The sequence below is a fragment of the Neofelis nebulosa genome, chromosome 6, assembly GCF_028018385.1.
Source record: "Neofelis nebulosa isolate mNeoNeb1 chromosome 6, mNeoNeb1.pri, whole genome shotgun sequence".
In the NCBI taxonomy this organism is placed as follows: Eukaryota; Metazoa; Chordata; class Mammalia; order Carnivora; family Felidae; genus Neofelis; species Neofelis nebulosa.
In genome coordinates this window covers 102055115-102079372 of record NC_080787.1, presented here as the reverse complement: position 1 = coordinate 102079372, position 24258 = coordinate 102055115, and the positions used below count along the sequence as shown (strand labels likewise).

Below are 24258 nucleotides of genomic sequence, written 5' to 3'. Positions count from 1 at the left end.
AATTACCAAGAAGTAAATTTAGTTTTACATCAATGACAGCCAATATAATTTTATCTTCATTTCATCAAAAGGTGCCATGGAACCCATAATGAGGTTTTTTTTCCCCCTCACAGATGCTATTATGCCGTAGAGAGTTTTGTCTTATTATACATCTGGGAGTCAGCTTAGTTATCTAAACTTCACATACAATTAAATGTTCTCAGTGCAGACAGCTTTAGTTACAGCTGAATAGAGTTCCAGGAAACCCCATTAGGAGTTTCACTATTTACTCTACACCAACAATGGCAGCTGGCGCATTTTTGGCCACGGTGAGCAGTCCTTCCACTGTGCATAACCAACTAGACTTTCCCCCTTAGTTTGATTCTCACCACATTGCAATCAAATTTTAATTTAATTTTTTGATGTCCTGTTACAGATTAAGACTACTCCTTTATAGTTAAAAGTTGTAATTTTTTAGTTGTATTGTTATATTTTTTTAATATTTTTTTTTTTACATTTTATTTATTTTTGATAGAGAGAGACAAGAGCACAAGTGGGGGAGGGGCAGAGATGGAGACACAGAATCTGAAGCAGGCTCCAGGCTCGGAGCTGTCAGCACAGAGCCCGACGTGGGGCTCGAACTCACAAACCGCGAGATCATGACCTGAGCCAAGTCGTAAGCTTAACCGACGGAGCCACCCAGGCGCCCCTGTATAGTTGTATTTTTAAAGTAAAAAGGCTATATAAAAATCTCACAAACAACTTTCTTTTTTGAGAGAGAGAGAGAGAGAGAGAGAGAGAGAGAATGTGCACTAGTGTGCATGAGCAGCTGAAAAGCAAAGGGAGAGAGAGAGAATCTTAAGCAAGCCCCACCCTGGGGCTTGATGTCATGACCCTGAGATCATGACATGAGCCAAAATCAAGAGTTGGATGCTGAACTGACTGAGCCACCCAGGCGTCCCTCAAAAACAACTTTTAAGTACACCACCACCACTAGCTAGCTCCCTATTTTAAGTATCTCCTTTTATCTTATACTGCTGAAAAATGAGCATGTCCCTTCAACCCCTCTATATTCAGCTAATACCCAATAAAAATGGCTAGGCTGCCAATGACCCATACAAGTACAGTTAACTCAAGATTCCAGGAACTGCTATTTCCAGAATTAGAATATTCACAATACCTGCTGTTTTAAACACTCACTTTCTAGTTTCACAGTTTCATCGAAGTTGAGACCTGTCTTGGCTAGACAGTTCCAATTTCATTTTTTTCAATTTCTGATTAAATAAAAAACAAACAAACCTGTTTTTCACTTAAGTGAACAAAATCCACGATATCCTACCGAGTCTCTGCTAGGCAGAGCGCAGCTGCAGGGTTGCCATGGCAACTCTTGTACACTGGCCACAGATTGCCCTTGTCCAAGAAGGAAATCATTTGCTCCACCCCTGAGGAGTCAAAGGCTCTGGTAAGCCGCAGTCTGTGAGCAGGACACATTTCTAGTTCAGTAGCTGTGACGGAGCAACAAGAGACAATTCTTTAGTGTTTCTCCATAATAAATGTCACCCAACAACCAAAACAGATTCCAAATCAAGTTGCCATGTGTGATTATGTATTTCTACACCATGGTAAGATTATATTCTTTACCCACTCTCACTAGAAACCTGAGCTAGGGAATAAGCCAGAACAATTTCCTCTCAGACACAGAAAAGAAGAAGAAGAAAAAACCCCAAGTAATTAGAATATTCCCACTTTTACAAAGAATATGTTTTGGCTCTCGCTTTCAGGCTTTAACACATGCAAACTCAGGTTGTCTGACAACTTTTGGTGGGGCAGGGCAGTCAGATTTAACACTTATTGAGTTTTTACTCAATGCCAACCCTTCTGCTGGGTGGTTTCTATGACACGTTACTTCATTTATTCCTCACAACAACCCTGTGACTTAGGTAGCAATACAATCCCTACTTTACAAATAAGAAATGGAGGCCCTGAAAAGTTATTTGATTGTTCAAACTACTAAATGGTGGAGTCACAATTTGAACCCAAGTCTTCTAATTCTGAAATCTTATGGTTTTTCTCCTATGCTACATTGATTTTCCAAGAAAATTCTCAATTCTTAACTAAAATATTCAAGTGTTCCTAGAATGACTTTGTTTTTGTTTTACCAATACAGTTTCACAAGTGATGACTTCACTACTGATAAGCTAAGTGTAGTCAGCCACTTTCCTAAGTGCATGGAAAACAAAGGCACAGAAAGAGACAGGGCTGCATTACGGCCCTGGTGAGTTTTTTGCTAAGTTTAAACTACAGCACTCACATTCTCAAGGAGGAAAGGCAAAGTTGAAAAGTAGGTAAGGTGATGAAAATGAATTTAGATGAAGCACTCTGTGGAACGTCTCTGGGGCTGAAGAAGCTGCAGAGGGAGAGGGAATAAGAGTGGGTGAAGGACACATGCAGTATTTAAACCAGAGACAATCTTTCATCTCCATCATTAGTCACTTTCAAGGATAATTTCAAGTATCCATCTGCCCATTTTCAGTCATTTTTGCACTTCAGGTTTGGAAAGTTCTTCTAACTTAGCACCTCTGCTCTCAGTGAGAATGAATCAGTTTTCTTCTTCCCTCACCAGAGATCTACAATTACCACCTTCCCCCCACCCCCCGCCACACACACACACACTTTTAGGGAATTTCTTAGGAGGACTGTCTTTAACATAATTGCTTTTCCTAGCTCCCCAAGATCTTGACCTGAAAATTCTTTCATACCTATAGCTTGATCATTCCCCCAGCTGTAGATAAATATACCATCAATTCTGACCCTTTGGAATCACCATCTCTTAAACTGCTACCCTAGCTTCTGAGTTCCTCCTTTCTATTATGCGTTTTCTGTCAGTCTTCTATTTCTACTTCAGCTGATGACTTCAGTTCTCTAGTTGGCCCAAAGGATTTCAGTGAAAAAAACAAAAAAGTTCAAGAGTCATAATAGTTTCCATAGGTTTCTGGAAAGATAGGTCAACAAGTGTAAATTTATTATAAAGCATACATATACAAAGACATTGCTTATGACATCACTGACTTAAAAATATATATAAAAAAAAGATCATATTTCTCTGAATTGTTACTGGATAAGGTAATAAAACATCCAATTTCATTTTCCTGTACTTTCCTATAAAAGTGGGTCCTGGAAATTTACATTCTCAATTTATACTGATGAATATTAAACATAATGCAAAGACTAAAACTCATCAAAAGTTTTAGTGATAAAGGAATAAGATAAATAGATCACTGGTGTTAAAAAGCAGCACTGGATTTGTAAAAGAGAATAGTAATTGCAGAAAAAGGCTTCTGCAGTTAAGTTATTGACATCTAAAAATTAAGTAACCATGAGTTCCTATTTATAATTGTCACATAAAAACTTGGGCTAAAGGCTTCTTTACAGGGCTCTTCCATTTACAAAAAAGAAAAACATTTCATAGCTCATAAAATAAGATAGGGAAGAAGCACCAGGAAAGGTAAAAGACCTTTCCTTACTCTGTTCATTTTATATTGGTTCTTAAGGTTATAAGCCTACTAAATAAAAAAGTGGAATGGTACTTGTATCTCAAATTTCACTTAATTTTAAATACCATCAATCCAGTATAATTGCTTAGATTTAGCTTAAGAGGTCTGCAAAATAGGCAATGTGTCTAAAACATGGAGAGATTAGGTATTTCAGTCAGAGAAACAAAAACGCAGTCATTTATTATTCGGGACTCTTAGGAGGTTGTTACGCATTAATTTAAAAATATTACAACTTGACACTTTATAAGGACTAGAAACATAATTCAAAATTTCATAAGGTATATTAAATTAAAACCACTTTAGACAATTCAAGATCTCATTGACAAGAGTTCATGTAAGGTGATAGTTTTACTATTGTGTTATTACTGTTCCCACATGATATCATCTCTTCGCAATTTCATTTGAAGATTATGGACTCGTACTGGATGAAAGTTGCTGTTCTTCTGAAGAGAGTTAGTTAGCAAACATTTTCTGGGGCTATTTTTTATGTTCTTTGATCCTTTAGGGCTGCTATCTTCTCGCTGAATACCTGAAGCTTCACTCATCTTTGAGTTTTGAATTTTTTGCTGCAGTTTACGGACCTGGAGAGAAAAAAATCTAACATTTTAGTAAAAAAAGATATAAAAAATATACCCTAAAATGGATTGGATTGACGGTTTAAAGATTACATGAAATTAAAAAGTTCATTAGGTCTTTACTGAATACCTATCATATGCCTAACACTGTGCCAGTTAGGTAGAAATATAATGAATAAAACAAACCTTGCTCTCAAAAAGCTTATAGCTCTTATTAGTGAAAGAAAAGCATATATGTGACAAGTAGAGAATAATTCAGGCTGGGATAACTCTGAGTGGGACAAAAGGTGTTTATTTGAGAAGGCCAAAGTAGGACAAGATCAATGTGGACTGAGAAGATCAGTGAGAAGCTGCAAGGAAGATTTATAAGGGATATGAAACGAGTAAAAACTGGAGAACAGAGACAAGAGAAAAAGACCTTTCAGGAACGAGCACTGAATTTATAGAGTTGAATGTACATATACATATTTTACTTGAAAGTATTCCTGAATTTAAAGTATTACTGAATGCCAGTTAAAAGATGTCTCATTGGGTGGTATCTGGTAACAGTTGATGGAATTAAATGAAACAAAACCTATCAACTAGCCAAAACCTATTTCTGCCAAACCCAGTCCATTACTTAGTCTATTTCACTTATGCATGGGCCTAATTTGTAGATCTGATCCAGATATTGGCTAAGAACCTAGTATGTGTCCAAGGCCATTTAAATTTCAGAAATTAAATTTATCATGATAAAATGCTTGAAAATTTATACTGCTATAGCTATTATGGAGTAGAAATAATATTTTTCAAAATTTAATTTATGTATGTTAAAAATATGACTATTTTTGTATTCCCTTCAAATTTCTCCTATGCAATTCTAAGAAAGTGTATGTTTTATAATCTTCACCCTAACACAATCATACAAAAAAATTTACTTACTATAGCTTTAAAAGCCAGTAAAATGAAGATATTTGCTTTAAAAGTTTCATTTCCTCTTTTTCTCTTTATTGGTCATAGAAGAATAAAGGCAGTAAAATTCTGAATCCTTTATTACTTTCCTATAAAAGCGGGGAAGGCTGAGTTGTGAGGTTAATATATCACCAACTTATATGAATGCTGACTATTCTATATAGGCAGATAGCTACATGATGTGATTTGAGGGTTCCTGGAAAGACTTCTGCCTTCTGCTCCAGCAGAGTAATAGTGCTAATAATCCAACCTATGGAATCACTGTCTTGGGATAAAATATTATCATATTCCATGATTCTTCTGTTGAAATATTAAAATTGCTATGCCATTCTTAGTTATTAAGCATTCGCATGCAAGGACAGAGTCCCCCTTACCACCACACTATAGCTAGTTAAGCATAGGTCCCCAGGGAATGGAACACAGCCTAACTTGTTCTGGGAAAGTACAAACAATGGTTTTAGCATTAGAGTACTGCTTGCGGAGCCAGGTTATGTATGGGTACTGAAACAGAGACCTGTCAACATAAGAGTCTTCATTAAAGCATTAGGGGCAGGAAAAATAAAGGGCAAGAATGTTAAAAGGGTAACCAGGAGGGCTGCAAAGCAAACTCAGCCTCCCTCAAAATTTTCCCAAGGTCATTTCTGAATACATAACTAAACATTCTTGTTGCCCTTACTTTACAATTATCTTGGAGAGTTATGTAGGAGGCCATGTTATTCCAATGGGACAGATGGCTCTATAATAGGCCTAATTTCTATCTGTCATCTTTTCACTAAACCACATATACAGACCTCAAATTTGAAAGATCATGCAGAGATATAACATTGACTCCAAATACGTTATCTTTTTATTAAAATCTTTAACTAAAGCCTTCTTACATTATCTTGATGCTTCATCAGTTTGGAAATTTGTTCTCCTTTAATTTCCATTTTCTTGACTAAATGCTCTAGTTCACATTCTATGTCTTCACAGACTGAATGACTTTCAGTCTCCTTCATTTGATTTAGTAGTTCTTCGTGCTCCCTATGAAACAAAAGCAAATATCAAGTACTATTATGGTTTATGTTATATGTCTTTAGTATAATTAAACAATATTCTGTTCAATCATAAATTTTTGCCAGTTAAATATTAATCTTCAAAGACAGTCTCTTTATGTAGGGTTATCTAATTAAATCTACAGTAAATATAAAAGGCTCTTGTGATTTGAGATTAGATAAATTTAGAAATATCCTAGACTTAGGGTCTTAAAGAACCTTAGAATAAAGTCCAAATTTTTGATACTCATAGCTAAATGTAATAAAACATTCTGATGTCCTTAACTAAAAGTATTAAAGGATTCTCTTTAGTTCCAACTTTGGAATTCTTAATATAGGGTGTTTAGGAAGAATTCCAGCTATAAAAGTATTTGCCTGAGAAATCCCTAGATTTGGTGATTGCCTACTACTGTCAAGAGAACTAGTTATATCTTCTACAGAGGTCTTATTTCAACTAGCTGGCTACCCAAATCTCGTATTGTCTGGGATTTTTGTTGAATATATATTTAAACTTGGGGCTTAAAATATGTATCCTATACAGAATCTTGTTTACTATGGATGCTTCAAAACTTATAATGCAGACCAGACAGAGTTTAAAACAAGAAACTGCTTTCCTACTTGTCTAATGAAATGCCACTTAATTAAAAAGATTATAAAAAGAAAAAGGAGAATCTTTCTTATAAAAGCATTTGTGAGTTATAATTTAAGGTCACCTGACCCCATTTGTTAGGACAGTAATAATTGTCTATCAGTTCAGATCTTGGGAACACAGAAACTCCTTAGATTGGAAAAGCAGTAATTATACACAGTTGAAAATTTAAATACTATCAGTAAATACAATGAAAAATCAGTGGCAACTCTGCAGATGAAAGTAAGTCCCAATCTAAGTGAGGCCTTTAAGAATTTATAATTGGCAGGGGTGCCTGGGTGGCTCAGTCAGTTAAGCGTCTGACTTCGGCTCAGGTCAGGATCTCATGGTTCGTGAGTTCAAGCCCCGTTACAGGCTCTGTGCTGACAGCTCAGGGCCTGGAGCCTGCTTTGGATTCTGTGTCTCCCTCTCTCTCTGTGCTCTGTCTCTCTCTCTCAAAAATAAACATTAAAACAATTTTTTTTTAAGTTTAAAAAAAGGTAAAGAATTCATAAGTGGCATTGTTCTTAAGACTGAGAAGAAAAAAGATGCCTACATATCTTGCTACTTCTTCTGATAAAGAATAAAAATACTTACATACTCATTTGGTCCAGTTCATCTTGCATTGCCATCAAAAGTTCAGACAAATTGTCACAAATAGAAAGGGAATTTTTTGAGTCAGAAGGTTCAGCTTTACACTGGGCACTTGTTCTAGTAGGCTTGTAGAGACATCTAAGCTCAGTAACTTCAGTAGGTTTCTGAAGGATATGTGGCCCATAATGTTGCATCATCTGCAGGAGGCTTTGCATATTTCTATTCACAGAATGGCCTGCACTGGCAGACTTTAGGGGAAAAGAAATAGCTGAGAACAATTTTAAATGACTCATGGCATTTAAATAGCACTTGCAACAAAACAGGAGTGTGTCAGAACAAGTATCTTCATTTTTTCCTCTCTTACCTTCTCAGCCATAATAGGCAGTGATTCAAACTTGGAATAAATTTGCTGACGTGGTCCTCTCTTTAAACATTTAGTTTTCTAAATATTAACAAAGGAAAAAGAGTAAACAAAAAAATTTTTTTAAGACGTTTATGATATGAAGAAGTTTCGAAACTCAACAGTGAACAATCTGATTAGAAAGAAGCAAAAAATATGGATAGACATTTTGCTGAAAAGGTCATATGTAAGGCAAATAAATACATGAAAAGATCTGCAACACATTAGCCATTAAGAAAATGCAAGTTACAATGAAATATCACTACACAGCTAACAGGATGGCCAAAATGGAGAACAGTGACAACAACAAATGCTGGCAAACATACAGAGAAGCCAGATCACTCATGCATCATTTGTAGGAATACAAAATAATATAACCACTTTGGAAAATAATTTGGAAATTTCTTGTAAAACTAAACATGTACTTGTCATATGACCTGGCAATTATACTCTTGGATATTTATCCCAGAAAAATTAAAACCTACGTTCACACAAAAACCTATATGCAAATGTTCATAACAGTTTTATTTGTGATAGTCAAAAACTGAAAACGATCCAAATCTCCTTCAAGAGGATCCAGCAAATATCAACACATTCTTTTTATTTCTGTGTAGTATTTCATGTTATAGATGTACTACAGCTTAATCACTGATAGCAAAGCAGGATGAGCTGGACCAAGTAAGTATGTACGTATTTTTATTCTTTATCAGAAGTAGCAAGATACGTAGGCATCTTTTTTTTTCTCAGTCTTAAGAACAGTGTCACTTATGAATTCTTAAAGGCCTCCCTTAGATTGGGATTTATTTTCATCTGCAGAGTTGTCACTGATTTTTTATTGTATTTATTGATAGTACTAAGTTTTCAACTGTGTGTAATTACTACTTTTCCAATCTGAGGAGTTTCTGTGTTCCCAAGATCTGAACTGACAGACAATTATTACTGTCCTTCTAACAAATGGGTTCTGGTGACCTTAGATTATATAAAACTGCTTCCAGGATCTATTGTATTGTTATCATCTGTTGTGTCATTTAGTGCCACTTTTATAAAGTATTGCAGAATACGTTTCTCTGAGTTTAGTACTAGGGGCAGCTTGAGGGAAGCCCTGGCCCCTCCCTCTGTGCCTGTGTCTGGCAGAGCCAGTGTGAGACAAAAAGACAATCCTTCCCTGTGCCTAGATAATCAAGAGTTTTGGTCCAGTCTTTGAGCACCCATTGAGAAAGTGAGGGGCCAGACAAGATGCACAAGTTATGGGATTGAAATGGATTAATAAGAGTGATTTGGCCCATGACCCTCTAGCACAGTGTTCTGCAGGTCCAGTTGGGGAAGAAATGTTTCATCAGCAAGCCACAATTATGGGACCTAATGATGGCCCATATTGAGGCAGTGTATTCTTTTTGACAATTCGTTTTCCTATAGACTCTTCCTTGAAGCCACCTAAGGTTGCATTTACAAGAAGAATTTATCAATCAGTATTTTTCAAATATTACAGGATTGGTAGCATTTGCCTTGATATTCGAAGATCACAGTGATCTCCTGCTTTAATTATTTCTAAATTATCCATTTGTTCCCTGCTATATGATCCAAACCCAGATGACACCCTAGTGCCAGAGACTGCATGGATCTATAAAATAGAAGTACAACAGAGTACCCTGGAAATGGACTCAGAAGTATGCTATGTGATGCTACCTTAAAGTCAGAATAGCCTGCATTATAGCTGGAATAAACTTTAAATTACTGTTCCTTTTTTGATTTTCTTATCTGGCTACTCCCTTATCAGACTTCATCTTTTAAAATGTTATTTTTTGTTTATCTCCCTCCATTCATTTGCATACTCATCTGACAAAGACCAGCTTTGGACAACAACTGCTTTTAGAAACTAAAAAGTAGTTATAAGGGAACAGTTGCCCAAGATTCAGAATTGTTTTTTTTAAAAAGGAGCATGTGTATTATGTGGCCAGTGTCTTTACTCTAACTTGGTTATGAGACTAAAACCATCCTGCACTGCTCTAATACACTGAAGAAATCACCTGAGCGGGAGGGAGGTGGATGCTCGGTTGTCACATCAAAGGAAGCAGCATTATTCAAGTACCCATTCTTTTTTTAAACCTTCTACTGTTAGAGATACTTTATGCTCAAAAATGATGTGACTGGGGGGGCGCCTAGGTTGGTTCTGTTGCTTCAGGGTCCGACTTCAGCTCAGGTCATGATCTTGCAGTGCATGGGTTCAAGCCCAGTGTAGGGCTCTGTGCTGACAGCTGGGAGCCTGGAATCTGTTTCAGATTCTGTGTCTCTTTCTCTCTCTCTCTGCCCCTCTCCCACTTGCACTCTGCCTCTCTCTCTCTCAAAAATAAATAAACATTAAAAAAAACTGATGTGACTGGAGAAATGGTATTAATTTATGGCATCAGCAGAACAGAAAATGTGATGTATTTTATGCATGTTAATATAGGAATGACACGCTCTTGTTCTATAGAGAATGGAAACTGGAAGCCAAATACCCTTTGTATTCCAAAATGGGGTCTCAAACATTTTTAAATTTTCATTTAAATTGTTAGGAGACTTGGAGCTATTTGTTAATCTATCTTCCAATACACCATTTAATACAGCATTAAATAAATGATACAAGCTGTCAATGGATGAGTAATCAACTAATAGCTCTGCTAGTAACTGATTTATTTTTCTTCAATAAAGTTGTACATACTGAAAAAGAAAAGAGTTTAGAACTAGAAAAATGTCTGTCTCTCTGGAAAAACTGGAATGCTCATTGTTATTTCACAAAGACAGATATACTGACCGTTACATGCTCCTTTTTGCTTTGATTGTCGAGCAAGCTTGGAACTAGGTTTTGTGCTCAACTATGGATACTTTCTTTAACCTAAATTTTATAGAATATTCTATCCTCAAACCTAAAACCATCATCACTCAACTTATGTTTTAATCCACATTTCATAGCATTATTGCATGCCTTTTATTATAAATCTCTTCAAATTCTTTTTGGAAATAGATAGATATAAATATTAGAAGAGTAAAGAAATAGACATTAGCAAATAAGAATAAAGTATCTGCCTACCTTTGAAGATTTCTTCTTCTCCTTGGAGCATTTTTTATTTGATACTGAAGACATTAAAATTCTACTGATTTCAAGTCCAGTTTGAAGCTACAATATTAAAGAACAAGCTTTATAAAACTGATTTTTAATAAGCTCTTCAAAGACATTATAATGAGAAATCAAGTCTCAGTTTATAAAGACAAAAATGCTTTCTGAGGAAGAAAACTCCAAATACTATTTTTTGTATGTGAAAGCTACTAAGTCTATTGATAATTACAACCATTTTCTGTTTATGAGAGAATGCATTACTTAATACACGTATACCAATCAACTGAAAATCTATATCAGGAATTCTTTTGTAGATATATGTCAAAATTTCAACACTACAAGACCTCTCTTGGCAGTGCATCCAAGTATATAAATATACTGGCTGACTTACTAAGAATTTCATTAGTATAGCAAAAAGAGACAAAACTAACAAGCAATGAAGCAGAAATTATAGGCTTCAGACAATGAAAAATAAGTATAATAAATAATCTGTGGTTTATTTTGATAAATAATATAATGCTCTATTTACTTCTGATGCTTTGTCCTGAAATAGCTTACGCTGATGTTCTTCTTCCTTAAGTTTTTCTTCTAAATGTTTAATCTTGCCCTGCAAAAGAACAAAAAAAACTGGGATTGTTATATAAAACCTAGAGTCAAATATCCTTTGTTCTTTTTCCAAATAGAGTCTTTGGAGTCTTAATTCTTAATAGTTCAGCAAATTAAACAGAAAGAAAGAAAAATAAAGGGCAAAAGATGCTAAGATTTTTCCTGGCTTCCTTCCTATGCTTCTTTATCTGCTATTACATATAAGAGGAACAAAGGGAAAGCAAAGAATGTACATGCAAAGACATTAACTTCCAGCAACAAAATTGTAATGATGAAACTTCTGAGGTCTAGAGGGTCAAACAATTATAGCTTGGGTCTCAGTGTTTCATTCAAAACATAGACAAATCACAATAAATTTCTACTGTGTGCATATTATAAGGGTGCAGTTGTTGGCAGAGGGAATTCATAGGAAGACATATAATAAATATAATATATAGAATATATCATAATAAAAAGCTTTTGTCCAGTGAAGGAAACAATCAACAAAACTAAAAGGCAACCTACAGAATGGGATAAAATATTTGCCAGTGACATATCTGATAAAGGGTTAGTATTCAAAATATACAAAGAACTTATAAAACTCAACACCACAAAAATGAATAATCCAAGTAAAGGGGTAGAAGACATGAATAGACATTCTTCCAAAGGAGATATCCAGATGACCAAAGACACATGAAAAGATGCTCAACATCACTTATCATCAGGGAAATGCAAATCAAAACTACAATGAGATATCACCTCATACCTGTCAGAATGGCTAACATCAACAACACAAGAAACAACAGGTGTTGGTGAGAATGTGGAGAAAGGGGAACCCTCTCGCACTGTTGGTGGGAATGCAAACTGGTGCGACCACTCTGGAAAACAGTATGGAGTTTCTTCAAAAAGTTAAAAATAGGGGTGCCTGGGTGGCTCAGTCGGTTAAGCGTCCGACTTTAGCTCAGGTCATGATCTCACAGTGCATGGGTTTGAGCCACAAGTAGGGCTCTGTGCTGACTGCTCAGAGCCTGGAGCCTGCTTTGGATTCTGTGTCTCTCTCACTCTCTGCCCCTCCCCTGCTCGCATTTTGTCACTTTCTCTCTCAAAAATAAACATTAAAAAATTTTTTAAAAAAAAGTTAAAAATTGAACTACCCAGAAATTGCATTGGGTATCTAACCAAAGAATACAAAAATATTAATTCAAAGGGACACGTGCACCCCTATGTTTATAGCAGCATTACTATAACAGCCAAATTATGGAAACAGCCCAAGGGTTCACGACTGATGAATGGATAAAGAAGATGTGGCATGTGTATACACACACACACACACACACACACACACACAGGAATATTACTCAACCATAAAAAAAGAATGAAATCTTGCCATTTGCAATGATGTGGATGGAGCTAGAGAGTATAATGCTAAGTGAAAAAAGTCAGAGAAGGACAAATACCGTATGATTTCACTCATATGTGGAATTAAAGGAATAAAATGGGTGCCTGGGTGGCTCAGTTGGGTAAGCATCCAACTCTTGATTTTGGCTCAGGTCATGATATTATGGTTTGTGAGATGAACCCCGTGTCAGGCTCTGCATTGACAGTGTGGAACCTGCTTGAGATTCTCTCTCTCTGCCCCACCCCTGCTCTCTCTCTTTCAAAATAAATAAACATTTTAAAAAAATAAATAAATAAAACAAATGAACAACAAAAAAAAGAGAGATAAAGTAAAAAATAGGCTCTTGGGGAGCCTGGGTGGCTCAGTCGGTTGAGTGCCCGACTCTTGATTTTGGCTCAGGTTGTGATACCAGGGTTGTGGGATCGAGCCCCATAACAAGCTCCGAGCTGAGCATGGAGCCTGCTTAAGATTCTCTCTCTTTCTCTTTGACCCCCTCCCCTGCTAGCACTCTCTCTCTCTCTAAAAAAATAAATAAAACAAATTAAAAAAAAAAAGACTCTTAACTATAGAGAACAAACTGATGGTTAGCGGAAGGGAGATGGGGGGAGGGATGGAGGTGATGGAGATTAAGGAATACATTTGTTGTGATGAGTACCAGCTGATGTATGGAACTGCAGAATCACTATATTGTATACCTGAAACTAATATTACACTGTATGTTAACTAACTGAAGTTTAAATAAAACCTTAAAAAAAAAAAGAAAACAATTTTGTGACAATGTATGGTGAGGGATATTAATTAGACTTATTGTGGTCATCATTAGGTTGTACACCTGAAACTAATATAATGTTTTTTTCAGTTATAACTAAATTTTTAAAATGTGAAAAAAGCATAAGATATGTTCCTTGTTATTTAACAGTTTACACTGTATGTAAGGAAACAAAAGTAATAGGCATGAAACAATTAAACAACAAAACAATGAATATAATTTGACTCAGACTATATACACACTCATACATATATATATGTATTTTATATATAATATACATATGTATTTCATCTTATATCCATGCTATGGTTCAGACTGTGAAGACAGTACTATTTCAAAGGGAGAGCTTCCTGAGAATTGGAGAACTCAAGCAGGACCTGAAGAAGGTCTTATGAAATGAAGAAAATTTGGGTGGAGAAAGGAGAGGGCATTTCAGGATGGGATATAGGATAGACTTGACTGTAAGTGGTGAAAGTCAATCTTTTCAATATCCTTTAGGCAAATTATCTGACTAATGAAAATGTTCTGCCATTTCAGAAGAAGCCCAAATTACAATTTTACATCAAAAGGCAAGCTCATTCATGCCATGACAGAATGCATTAACTTTTTATCTCCACAGGCAGAAAATCATATCTGGATTACTAAGAGCTGTTAAAGAAGTTTTATAAATCAGATTTACTGTATATTCACACATAAGGCCAATAATGCTTAATACTAAAGATTTATTCCTGGCATCATCACTTCAAAGAAACAAATGGAAGCTTACCTCAGCAGTTTTCTGAGTTGCTGTAAGTTTAAAACATTCTTTTTCTAAGACATCTAGCTTTTCAAGTTTTGCTTGCAGCTTCATATGATCTTGCTCTTTTTCCCTTTGAAGCTGGGCCTGGAAAGGATAAAAACAAAACCTGAATTTGGCAAGTAATGCCAATGGCTCAAGAATAATACAACTTCTGAGAATTAAAGCACAATAAATCTGTCATAAGAAACATGTATATACATGTACATAGGTGCTTATGAGTAAAAAACAGAAAAATAAAAATACTTTTAAAAAACAAACATAATATTAAAAAATGAGCTATATTAGCATCAATGAAACAAACTCTTCTATGTATGTTAATATGACATTTCTACTAAGGAAAACATCATCAGTGAAACATATATTAAATAAACTGTTATTTGTAGGGTGACCAAACCTACACATTGATATATCTTTTAATTATAACACAGAAAATCAGCTATCAGAGAAATAAAGTATATAGAGAAACTGGAGAAAAGGAAAGTTATACATATATTTTCACATCTATACATTGTTTTGTAGTGGTTATTTATTATCACACTAATGAAAGGTACTAATAATAGGGGCAACTGTGAGGAGGCAGGGGGTATATGAAAACTTTCTATACTGGCTGCTCAATTTTCTATAAACTTAACACTGCTCTAAAGAATAAAGAATATTAAAAAACAAAAAACTGAAACAAGCAATAAACAGTCTCAGTGACCTGTGGTCTAATATTCAACTGGCATTACAGAGGGAGAGAAGGAGAGAAGAATTATTCAGGCAAAAATAATTATTTGAAGTTATGATAATGGCTAAAAATTTACCACTTTTTAAAATGTTTATTTTTGAGAGAGAAAGAGACAGAGTGTGAGATGGGGGGAGGGGGGGGCAGAGAGAGAGGGAGACACAGAATCTGAAGCAGGGTCCAGGCTCTGAGCTGTCAGCACAGAGCCTGACACGGGGCTGAAACTCACAGACTGTGAGATCGTGACCTGAGCCAAAGTTGGATGCTTAACCAACTGAGCCACCTAGGAGCCCCCAAAATTTTCCAAATTTGATGAAAAATATTACTGGACAGATCCAGGAATAATAACAAATTAAAAAACCCAAGCAGAGTAAGTACAGAGAAAACCATATTTGGGCACATCATCATCAAATTACTAAAAACCAGTGATAAAGGGAAAACCTTAGAAGCAGTCTGAGAAGTGATGATTCATTATGCACAGAGGAATGAAGATAAAAATTCTCATTAGAAACTATGAAATTCAGAAGACAATTGAGATCACATTTTTAATGTGCTGAGAGAACAAAAGCTGCCAACTAGAATTTTATATCCAGTGAAAATATCCTTCACCAATAATAGTGAAGGAAGGACTTGTCAAGAAAAATATATGCTAAGAGAATTCTCAGCATACTTTTAAAGGATGTACTTTGGACTGAAGGAAATGACACCAGACATAAGATCATATCTACACAAAGAAAGAAAAACATTGGAAATGGTAAAAATGTGAATAGATACGTATTCCATCTTATTTCTTTAAATTTTCTTTAAAGGACAACCTTTTAAAGCAAAAATAATAATGATGTAGCGTGAGTTTTATAACACATACAGAAATAAAATTATGAAAACTGTAGCACAAAGGGGACAAGTGGAAGCACACTGTAGTAAGGATTGTACATCATATTGAAATGTTTTAATACTAACTCTTGGCCAACTGGTTTAGTTAAAAACACATATTTTAACTTGTACAACAGCTACTACAAAGAGGAGAGAAGTATCAGGAGGAAGAGAAGTCAATAAAATTTAAAAAGAAATCACTAGAGAAGTTAGAAAATATTTTTTAGCTGAATGACAAGAAAAACACAAAACATCTGGGGTGCCTGGGTGGCTCAGCTGGTTGAGTGATCTACTCAACTGATTGAGTTGATTTCGGCTCAGGTCATGATCCGACGGTTGAGGGATCAAGCCCTGCATTGGGCTCCGCTCTGAGACTGCCTAAGATTCTCCCTCTCCCTCTTTTTCTCTCTCTCTCTCTCCACTCACCCTTCCTCCCCTTTCCCTGTCTTGCTGTCTCTCTAAAATTAACAAAACAAAACAAAACAAAACATCAAACTCTGTGGGAGGCAAGTAAAGCGGTTAAGAGTGAACTCAGTAGCTTTCATCATAAAATGGCAACATTTAAGAGAAAGAATAAAAGTTTTGGGCGCCTGGGTGACGCAGTCGGTTAAGCGGCCGACTTCAGCCAGGTCACGATCTCGCGGTCCGTGAGTTCGAGCCCCGCGTCGGGCTCTGTGCTGACGGCTCGGAGCCTGGAGCCTGTTTCAGATTCTGTGTCTCCCTCTCTCTCTGCCCCTCCCCCGTTCATGCTCTGTCTCTCTCTGTCCCAAAAATAAATAAAAAACGTTGAAAAAAAAATTAAAAAAAAAAAAGAGAAAGAATAAAAGTTTTAAAATCAATAAGGAAGGAAATAATAAAATGGAAATCAATTATGTAGGAAATAACAAAAAAACTATAATAAAAAGTTATTTTAGTTATAAATAAAAGTTTAGTATAAATAAAAGTTATAAATAAAAAGTTTGCAACAGATATAGGGGAAGGGAAGGAAAAGGAAAAAGAAGATAAAAACAGAGAGGGAGGCAAACCATTAGACTCTTAAATACATAGGACAAACTGAAGGTTGCTGGAGGGGGGTGGGCTAAATGGGTGATGGGCATTAAGGAGGGCACTTGTTGAGATGAGCAGTGGGTGTTATATGTAAGTAATGAATCACTAAATTCTACTCTTGAAATCAATACTACACTGTATGTTAACTAACTGGAATTTAAATTAACAAAAAGGAAAAAAAAGAAATGAAAAAAAGATGCTTTCTCAAAAAAAATGTTGCTTTTTTGAAAAAAATCAATAAAATTTATAGAAGTGATAGGTAGATGGATAATTTTTAAAAGAGTAAAATTATAAATTAGTAATATCAGAAATGAAAGAAGAGACATCTCTAAAGACACAAAAAGAAACAGAAAATCCAAGTAGCCCTATATCTGGTAAATAAATTGAATTCATAATTTAAAAACTGTCCACAAGAATACTCCAGATCCAGATGGCTTCTACCAAATTTTAATTCTATCAAACACTTAAGGAAGAAATAACACTAGTCTTATACAAGGTCTTTCAGGAAACAGAACAAGAGCTCTTTCCAAGTAATTTTACAAGGGCAACAAAACCATGACAACAGAACTAGACAGACATTATGAGAAAATTACAAAGATCCTTCAAAGATACAGTCACAAAAATACTTAGGCAAAAATTTAGCAAACTGAATCAAGCAATGTAGAAAAAGAATAACGTATCAAAATCAGTTGGGGTCCATACCAAGAATGCAACATCGATTAACATTTGAAAATCAAATAATGTAACTTACCATATTAACAGAATAAAGGAGAAAAATCATATGACCCATCTGATGAGATGTAGAAAAAGCAATTAACAAAATTCAATACTCATTCATGACAAAAACTTTCAGCAAACTAAGAACAGAAGGTAATTTCCACAACTTCATAAGGGAGAGCTACGAATAACCTATAGATAATATCATAGTTAACAGTGAAGACTGGCATCTTTCCCCAAAGATCAGAAACAAAGCAAGGATGACAGTCTTTACTACTTCTACTTAAAAGTGTATTAGCTGTAATAGCCAGTGCAGTAAGGTGAAAAAAGGAAATAAAAGCCATAAAGATTGGAAAAGAAGAAATAAAACTGTCTTTATCCACAGATGATAGGATTATGTATACTGAAAATCCCTAAAAAATTGAAAACTACTGGAACAAACAAATTAGCAAGACTATAGGATGCAAAGTCACACAAATATCAATTTTACTAGTAATAGAAAAATGGGAGGAAATGATACTGTTCATCATAGCATTAAGAAAACATTAAATTCTTAGAGATAAATTTAACAAAAGATGTGTAAGACCTCATTAAAAACTACAAACCACAACAAAGAGAAAGTAAAGACTGAAATAAACGGAGAATTACATCATGCTCACAGATTGAAAGATTAGATATTTTTGAGATGTCAATTTTCCTCCAAATGATCTCAAGATTTAACAAGACCACAGATAAAATCCCAGAAGACTTATTTTTTAGAAAATGCCACACTGAATATAAAATGTTTATAGAAGTGCAAAGGACCTATAATAACCACAATAATCTTCAAAAAGAACAAAGTGGGAAGATTTGCATTACTTGATTTCAAGACTTATTTTACAGCTACATGGTATACAGGGTCCCAGAAACAGACTTTATCTATATAGTCAATCAACCATACACAAAGCTGCCAATACAATTCAATGGGAGAAAGGATAGTATTGTAACGAATGGTGCTGGAACAACTGGACATCTACATGAAAAGAAATGTAACCTTCAACATTTTCTCTCGGCATACAAAAATTCCAGATGGAGCACACAGAAAAATGCAAACCAATAACTTCTAAAGAAAAATATTTTGGAAAACACTTTAGAAGTTTCTTATAAAGTTAAACATGCACCTACCTGTGGCATCACAATTTTATTATTAGATATTTACCCAAAAGAAATAAAACATACATCCACAAAAGATTTGTACAAGAATATTCATAATAGCTTTATTCATCCTATCCCCAAACAGAAAACAAGCCAGATGTCAATCAAAATAAAAACAAATAGCAATCCCTACCCAAATAACACCAGCATTCTCCACAGAGCTAGAACAAACAATCCTAAAATTTGTATGGAACCAGAAAAGACCCCGAATAGCCAAAGCAATCCTGAAAAAGAAAACCAAAGCCGGAAGCATCACAATCCCAGACTTCAAGATGTATTACAAAGCTGTAATCATCAAGACAGTATGGTGCTGGCACAAAAACAGATACTCAGATCAATGGAACAGAATAGAGAACCCAGAAATGGACCCACAAACGTATGGCCAACTAATCTCTGACAAAGCAGGAAAGAATATCCAATAGAATAAAGACAGTCTCTTCAGCAAATGGTGCTGGGAAAACTGGATAGCAACATGCAGAAAAATGAACCTGGACCACTTTCTTACACCATACACAAAAATAAGCTTAAAATTAACGAAAGATCTAAAAGTAAGACAGGAAGCCATCAAAATCCTCAAGGAGAAAGCAGGCAAAAACCTCTTTGGCCTTGGCCACAGCAACTTCTTACTCAACACGTCTCCAGAGGCAAGGGAAACAAAAGCAAAAAAGAACTATTGGGATCTCCCTCATCAAAATAAAAAGCTTCTGCACAGCAAAGGAAATAAGCAGCAAAACTAAAAGGCAACTGATGGAATGGGAGAAGATATTTGCAAATGACATATCAGATAAAGGGTGAGTATCCAAAATCTATAAAGAACTTATCAAACTCAACACCCAAAACCCCCCCACAAATAATCCAGTGAAGAAATGGGCAAAAGACATGAATAGACACTTCTCCAAAGAAGACATCCTGATGGCTAGCGGACACGTGAAAAAATGCTCAACATCACTCATCACCAGGGAAATACAAATCAAAACCACAATGAGATACCACCTCACACTGGTCAGAATGGCTAACATTAACAACTCAGGCAACAACAGATGTTGGCGAGGATGCAGAGAAAGGAGAATCCTTTTACACTGTTGGTGGGAAAGCAAACTGGTGCAGCCCCTCTGGAAAACAGTATGGAGTTTCCTCAAAAAATTAGAAATGGAACTACCCTACGGCCCAGCAATTGCACTACTAGGTATTTATCCAAGGGATACAGGTGTGCTGTTTTGAAGGGGCACATGCACCCCAATGTTTATAGGAGCACTATTAACAATAGCCAAAGTATGGAAAGAGCCCAAATGCCCATCGATGGATGAATGGATAAAGAAGATGTGGTATACACACACACACACACACACACACACACACACACACACACACACACACACACTGGAGTATTACTCGGCAATCAAAAAGAATGAAATCTTGCCATTTGCAACTACGTGGATGGAACTAGAGGGTACTATGCTAAGCAAAATTCGTCAGTCAGAGAAAGACAAATATATGACTTCACTCCTATGAGGACTTTAAGATACAAAACAGATGAACATAAGGGAAGGAAAGCAAAAATAGTATAAAAACAGGGAGGGATAAAAACATAAGAGGCACTTAAATATAGAGAACAAACAGAGTTGCTGGGAGGGTTGTGGGAGGAGGGATGTGCTAAATGCCCTTCTTTAAGGGGCATTAAAGAAGACACTTGCTGGGATGAGGTCTGTATGTTATACATAGGGGATGAATCACTGGAATGTACTCCTGAAATCATTGTTGCACTCCTATGCTAACTAACGTGACTGTAAATTAAAAAAATAAAATAAAACAAAACCTGAAAAAAAAATGCAACAGATTTCTATACATTGATTTTGTATCCTGTTTCTTCACTGAATTTGTTGATCAGTTCTAGCACTATTTTCATGGAGTCTTTTCAGGTTTTCTATATAAAGTATTATGTCATCTGCAAATATTAGAAGTTTTACTTCTTCCTTGATGAAACACTGATGAAAGAAATTGAAGATGACAGAAATAAATTGAAAAACAAACATTGTTAAAATGTCTATATTACCCGAAGCAATCTATACATTTAATGTAGTCTCTAACAAAATACCAACAGCATTTTTCACAGAACTAGAAGAAACAATCTTAAAATTTGTATGGAACCACAATAAGACCAATGCAATCTTGAAAAAGGAAAGCAAAGCTAGAGGCATCACAATTCCATACTTCAAGTTATATTACACAGCTATAGTGATTAAAACAGTATGGTACTGGCACAAAAATAGACACATAGATCAATGGAACAGAATAGAAACCCCAGAAATGAACCCACAACTATATGGTCCATTAATCTTTGCCAAAACAGGAAAGAATATCCAACAGAAAAAAGGTAGTCTCATCAATAAATGGTGTAGGGAGAGCTGGACAGCAACACACAGAAGAATGAAACTGGACCACTTTATTACACCATACACAAAAATAAATTCAAAATGGATTAAAGACCTAAATGTGAGACAGGAAACCATTAAAACCTAGAGGAGAACACAGGCAGTAACCTATTTGACATTGGCCATAGCAAACTTCTTTCTAGATATATCTCCTGATATATCTCCTGAGGCAAGGGAGACAAAAGCAAAATAAACTATTGGGACTTCAACAAAATAAAAAGATCTGCCCAATGAAGGAAACAATCAACAAAATTAAAACGGAGCCTACAGAATGGGAGAAGATATTTGTCAATGACATATCTGATAAAGGGTTAGTATCCAAAATATACAAAGAATTTATAAAACACAACACTACAAAAATGAATAATCCAATTAAAAAATGGATAGAAGACATGAATAGACATTATGTCAGAGAAGACATCCAGATGGCCAACAGACATGTGAAAAGATGCTCCCACAACCCCTCCAGCAACTTTCTGTTTGTTCTCTATATTTAAGAGTCTCTTATGGTTTGTCCCCCTCCCTGTTCTTACACTATTTTTTTTAACTTTATTTTTAAAATTTACATTCAAACTAGCATGTAGTGCAACGATGATTTCAGGAGTAGATTCCTCAATGCCCCTTACCCATTTACCCATCCCCCCTCCGACAACCCCTCCAGTAACCCTCTGTTTGTTCTCCATTTTTAAGAGTCTCTTATGTTTTTATCCCTCCCTGTTTTTATACTATTTTTGCTTTCCTTCCCTTATGTTCATCTGTTTTGTATCTTAAAGTCCTCATAGGAGTGAAGTCATATATTTGTCCTTCTCTGAGTGACGAATTTTGCTTAGCATAATACCCTCTAGTTCCATCCACGTAGTTGCAAATGGCAAGATTTCATTCTTTTTGATTGCCGAGTAATACTCCAGTGTGTGTGTGTGTATACCACATCTTCTTTATCCATTCATCCATCGATGGGCATTTGGGCTCTTTCCATACTTTGGCTATTGTTAATAGTGCTCCTATAAACATTGGGGTGCATGTGCCCCTTCAAAACAGCACACCTGTATCCCTTGGATAAATACCTAGTAGTGCAATTGCTGGGCCGTAGGGTAGCTCCATTTCTAATTTTTTGAGGAAACTCCATACTGTTTTCCAGAGGGGCTGCACCAGTTTGCTTTCCCACCAACAGTGTAAAAGGATTCTCCTTTCTCTGCATCCTCGCCAACATCTGTTGTTGCCTGAGTTGTTAATGTTAGCCATTCTGACCAGTGTGAGGTGGTATCTCATTGTGGTTTTGATTTGTATTTCCCTGGTGATGAGTGATGTTGAGCATTTTTTCACGTGTCCGCTAGCCATCAGGATGTCTTCTTTGGAGAAGTGTCTATTCATGTCTTTTGCCCATTTCTTCACTGGATTATTTGTGGGGGGGTTTTGGGTGTTGAGTTTGATAAGTTCTTTATAGATTTTGGATACTCACCCTTTATCTGATATGTCATTTGCAAATATCTTCTCCCATTCCATCAGTTGCCTTTTAGTTTTGCTGCTTATTTCCTTTGCTGTGCAGAAGCTTTTTATTTTGATGAGGGAGATCCCAATAGTTCTTTTTTGCTTTTGTTTCCCTTGCCTCTGGAGACGTGTTGAGTAAGAAGTTGCTGTGGCCAAGGCCAAAGAGGTTTTTGCCTGCTTTCTCCTTGAGGATTTTGATGGCTTCCTGTCTTACTTTTAGATCTTTCGTTAATTTTAAGCTTATTTTTGTGTATGGTGTAAGAAAGTGGTCCAGGTTCATTTTTCTGCATGTTGCTATCCAGTTTTCCCAGCACCATTTGCTGAAGAGACTGTCTTTATTCTATTGGATATTCTTTCCTGCTTTGTCAGAGATTAGTTGGCCATACGTTTGTGGGTCCATTTCTGGGTTCTCTATTCTGTTCCATTGATCTGAGTATCTGTTTTTGTGCCAGCACCATACTGTCTTGATGATTACAGCTTTGTAATACATCTTGAAGTCTGGGATTGTGATGCTTCCGGCTTTGGTTTTCTTTTTCAGGATTGCTTTGGCTATTCGGGGTCTTTTCTGGTTCCATACAAATTTTAGGATTGTTTGTTCTAGCTCTGTGGAGAATGCTGGTGTTCTTTTGATAGGGATTGCACTGAATATGTAGGTGGCTTTGGGCAGTGTCGACATTTTAACAATATTTGTTCTTCCAATCCAGGAGCATGGAGTATTTTTCCATTTTTTGGTGTGTCTTCTTCAATTTCTTTCATAAGCTTTCTATAGTTTTCAGTGCATGGATTTTTCACCTCTTTAGTTAGGTTTATTCCTAGGTATTTTATGGTTTTGGTGCAATTGTAAATGGGATTGAATCTTTGATTTCTCTTTCTGTTGCTTCATTATTGGTGTATAGGCATGCAACCGATTTCTGTGCGTTGATTTTATGTCCTGTGACTTTGCTGAATTCATGGATCAGTTCTAGCAGTTTTTTGGTGGAATCTTTTGGGTTTTTCAGATAGAGTATCAAGTTGTCTGCAAAGAGTGAAAGTGACTTCCTCCTTGCTGATTTGGATGCCTTTTATTTCTTTGTGTTGTCTGATTGCTGAGACTAGGACTTCCAACACTATGTTGAGTAACAGTGGTGACAGTGGACATCCTACATCCTTGTCTTGTTCTTGACCTTAAGGGGAAAGCTCTCAGTTTTTCCCCCTTGAGGATGATATTAGTGGTGAGTCCTTCATATATGGCTTTTATGATCTTGACGTATGATCCTTCTATCCCTATTTTCTTGAGGGTTTTTATCAAGAAAGGATGCTGGGGGCGCCTGGGTGGCGCAGTCGGTTAAGCATCCGACTTCAGCCAGGTCACGATCTCGCGGTCCGTGAGTTCGAGCCCCGCGTCGGGCTCTGGGCTGACGGCTTGGAGCCTGGAGCCTG

The 24258-nt window shown here is 36.0% G+C and overlaps 2 protein-coding genes and 1 pseudogene across 8 annotated transcripts in view; 1 reads left to right on the top strand and 2 right to left on the bottom strand.

Annotated features, from left to right (window-relative positions):
* The window catches only part of LOC131514658 (uncharacterized), a 180199-nt gene extending 177341 nt beyond the window's left edge, over nucleotides 1-2858 (bottom strand). For all 5 annotated transcript variants that reach the window (XM_058734897.1, XM_058734895.1, XM_058734898.1 and 2 more), the window contains exons 1-2: nucleotides 2291-2858; nucleotides 1319-1484 (exon numbers count right to left, since the gene is read on the bottom strand). The gene's annotated coding sequence lies outside the window, so the exon portion shown is untranslated. The remainder of the gene's footprint in view (nucleotides 1-1318; nucleotides 1485-2290) is intronic.
* Nucleotides 2859-2978: 120 nt separating this feature from the next.
* Nucleotides 2979-24258, bottom strand: part of CEP57L1 (centrosomal protein 57 like 1) — a 73388-nt gene continuing 52108 nt past the window's right edge. For all 3 annotated transcript variants that reach the window (XM_058734911.1, XM_058734910.1, XM_058734912.1), the window contains 7 exons: nucleotides 14332-14448; nucleotides 11342-11419; nucleotides 10786-10872; nucleotides 7680-7757; nucleotides 7319-7563; nucleotides 5938-6082; nucleotides 2979-4114 (listed from right to left, as the gene is read on the bottom strand). In XM_058734911.1, the coding sequence (XP_058590894.1) occupies nucleotides 3896-4114; nucleotides 5938-6082; nucleotides 7319-7563; nucleotides 7680-7757; nucleotides 10786-10872; nucleotides 11342-11419; nucleotides 14332-14448 (969 nt within the window). In that variant the 3' untranslated portion in view covers nucleotides 2979-3895. The remainder of the gene's footprint in view (nucleotides 4115-5937; nucleotides 6083-7318; nucleotides 7564-7679; nucleotides 7758-10785; nucleotides 10873-11341; nucleotides 11420-14331; nucleotides 14449-24258) is intronic.
* Nucleotides 8963-9543, top strand: LOC131514664 (ubiquitin-conjugating enzyme E2 D3-like; annotated as a pseudogene).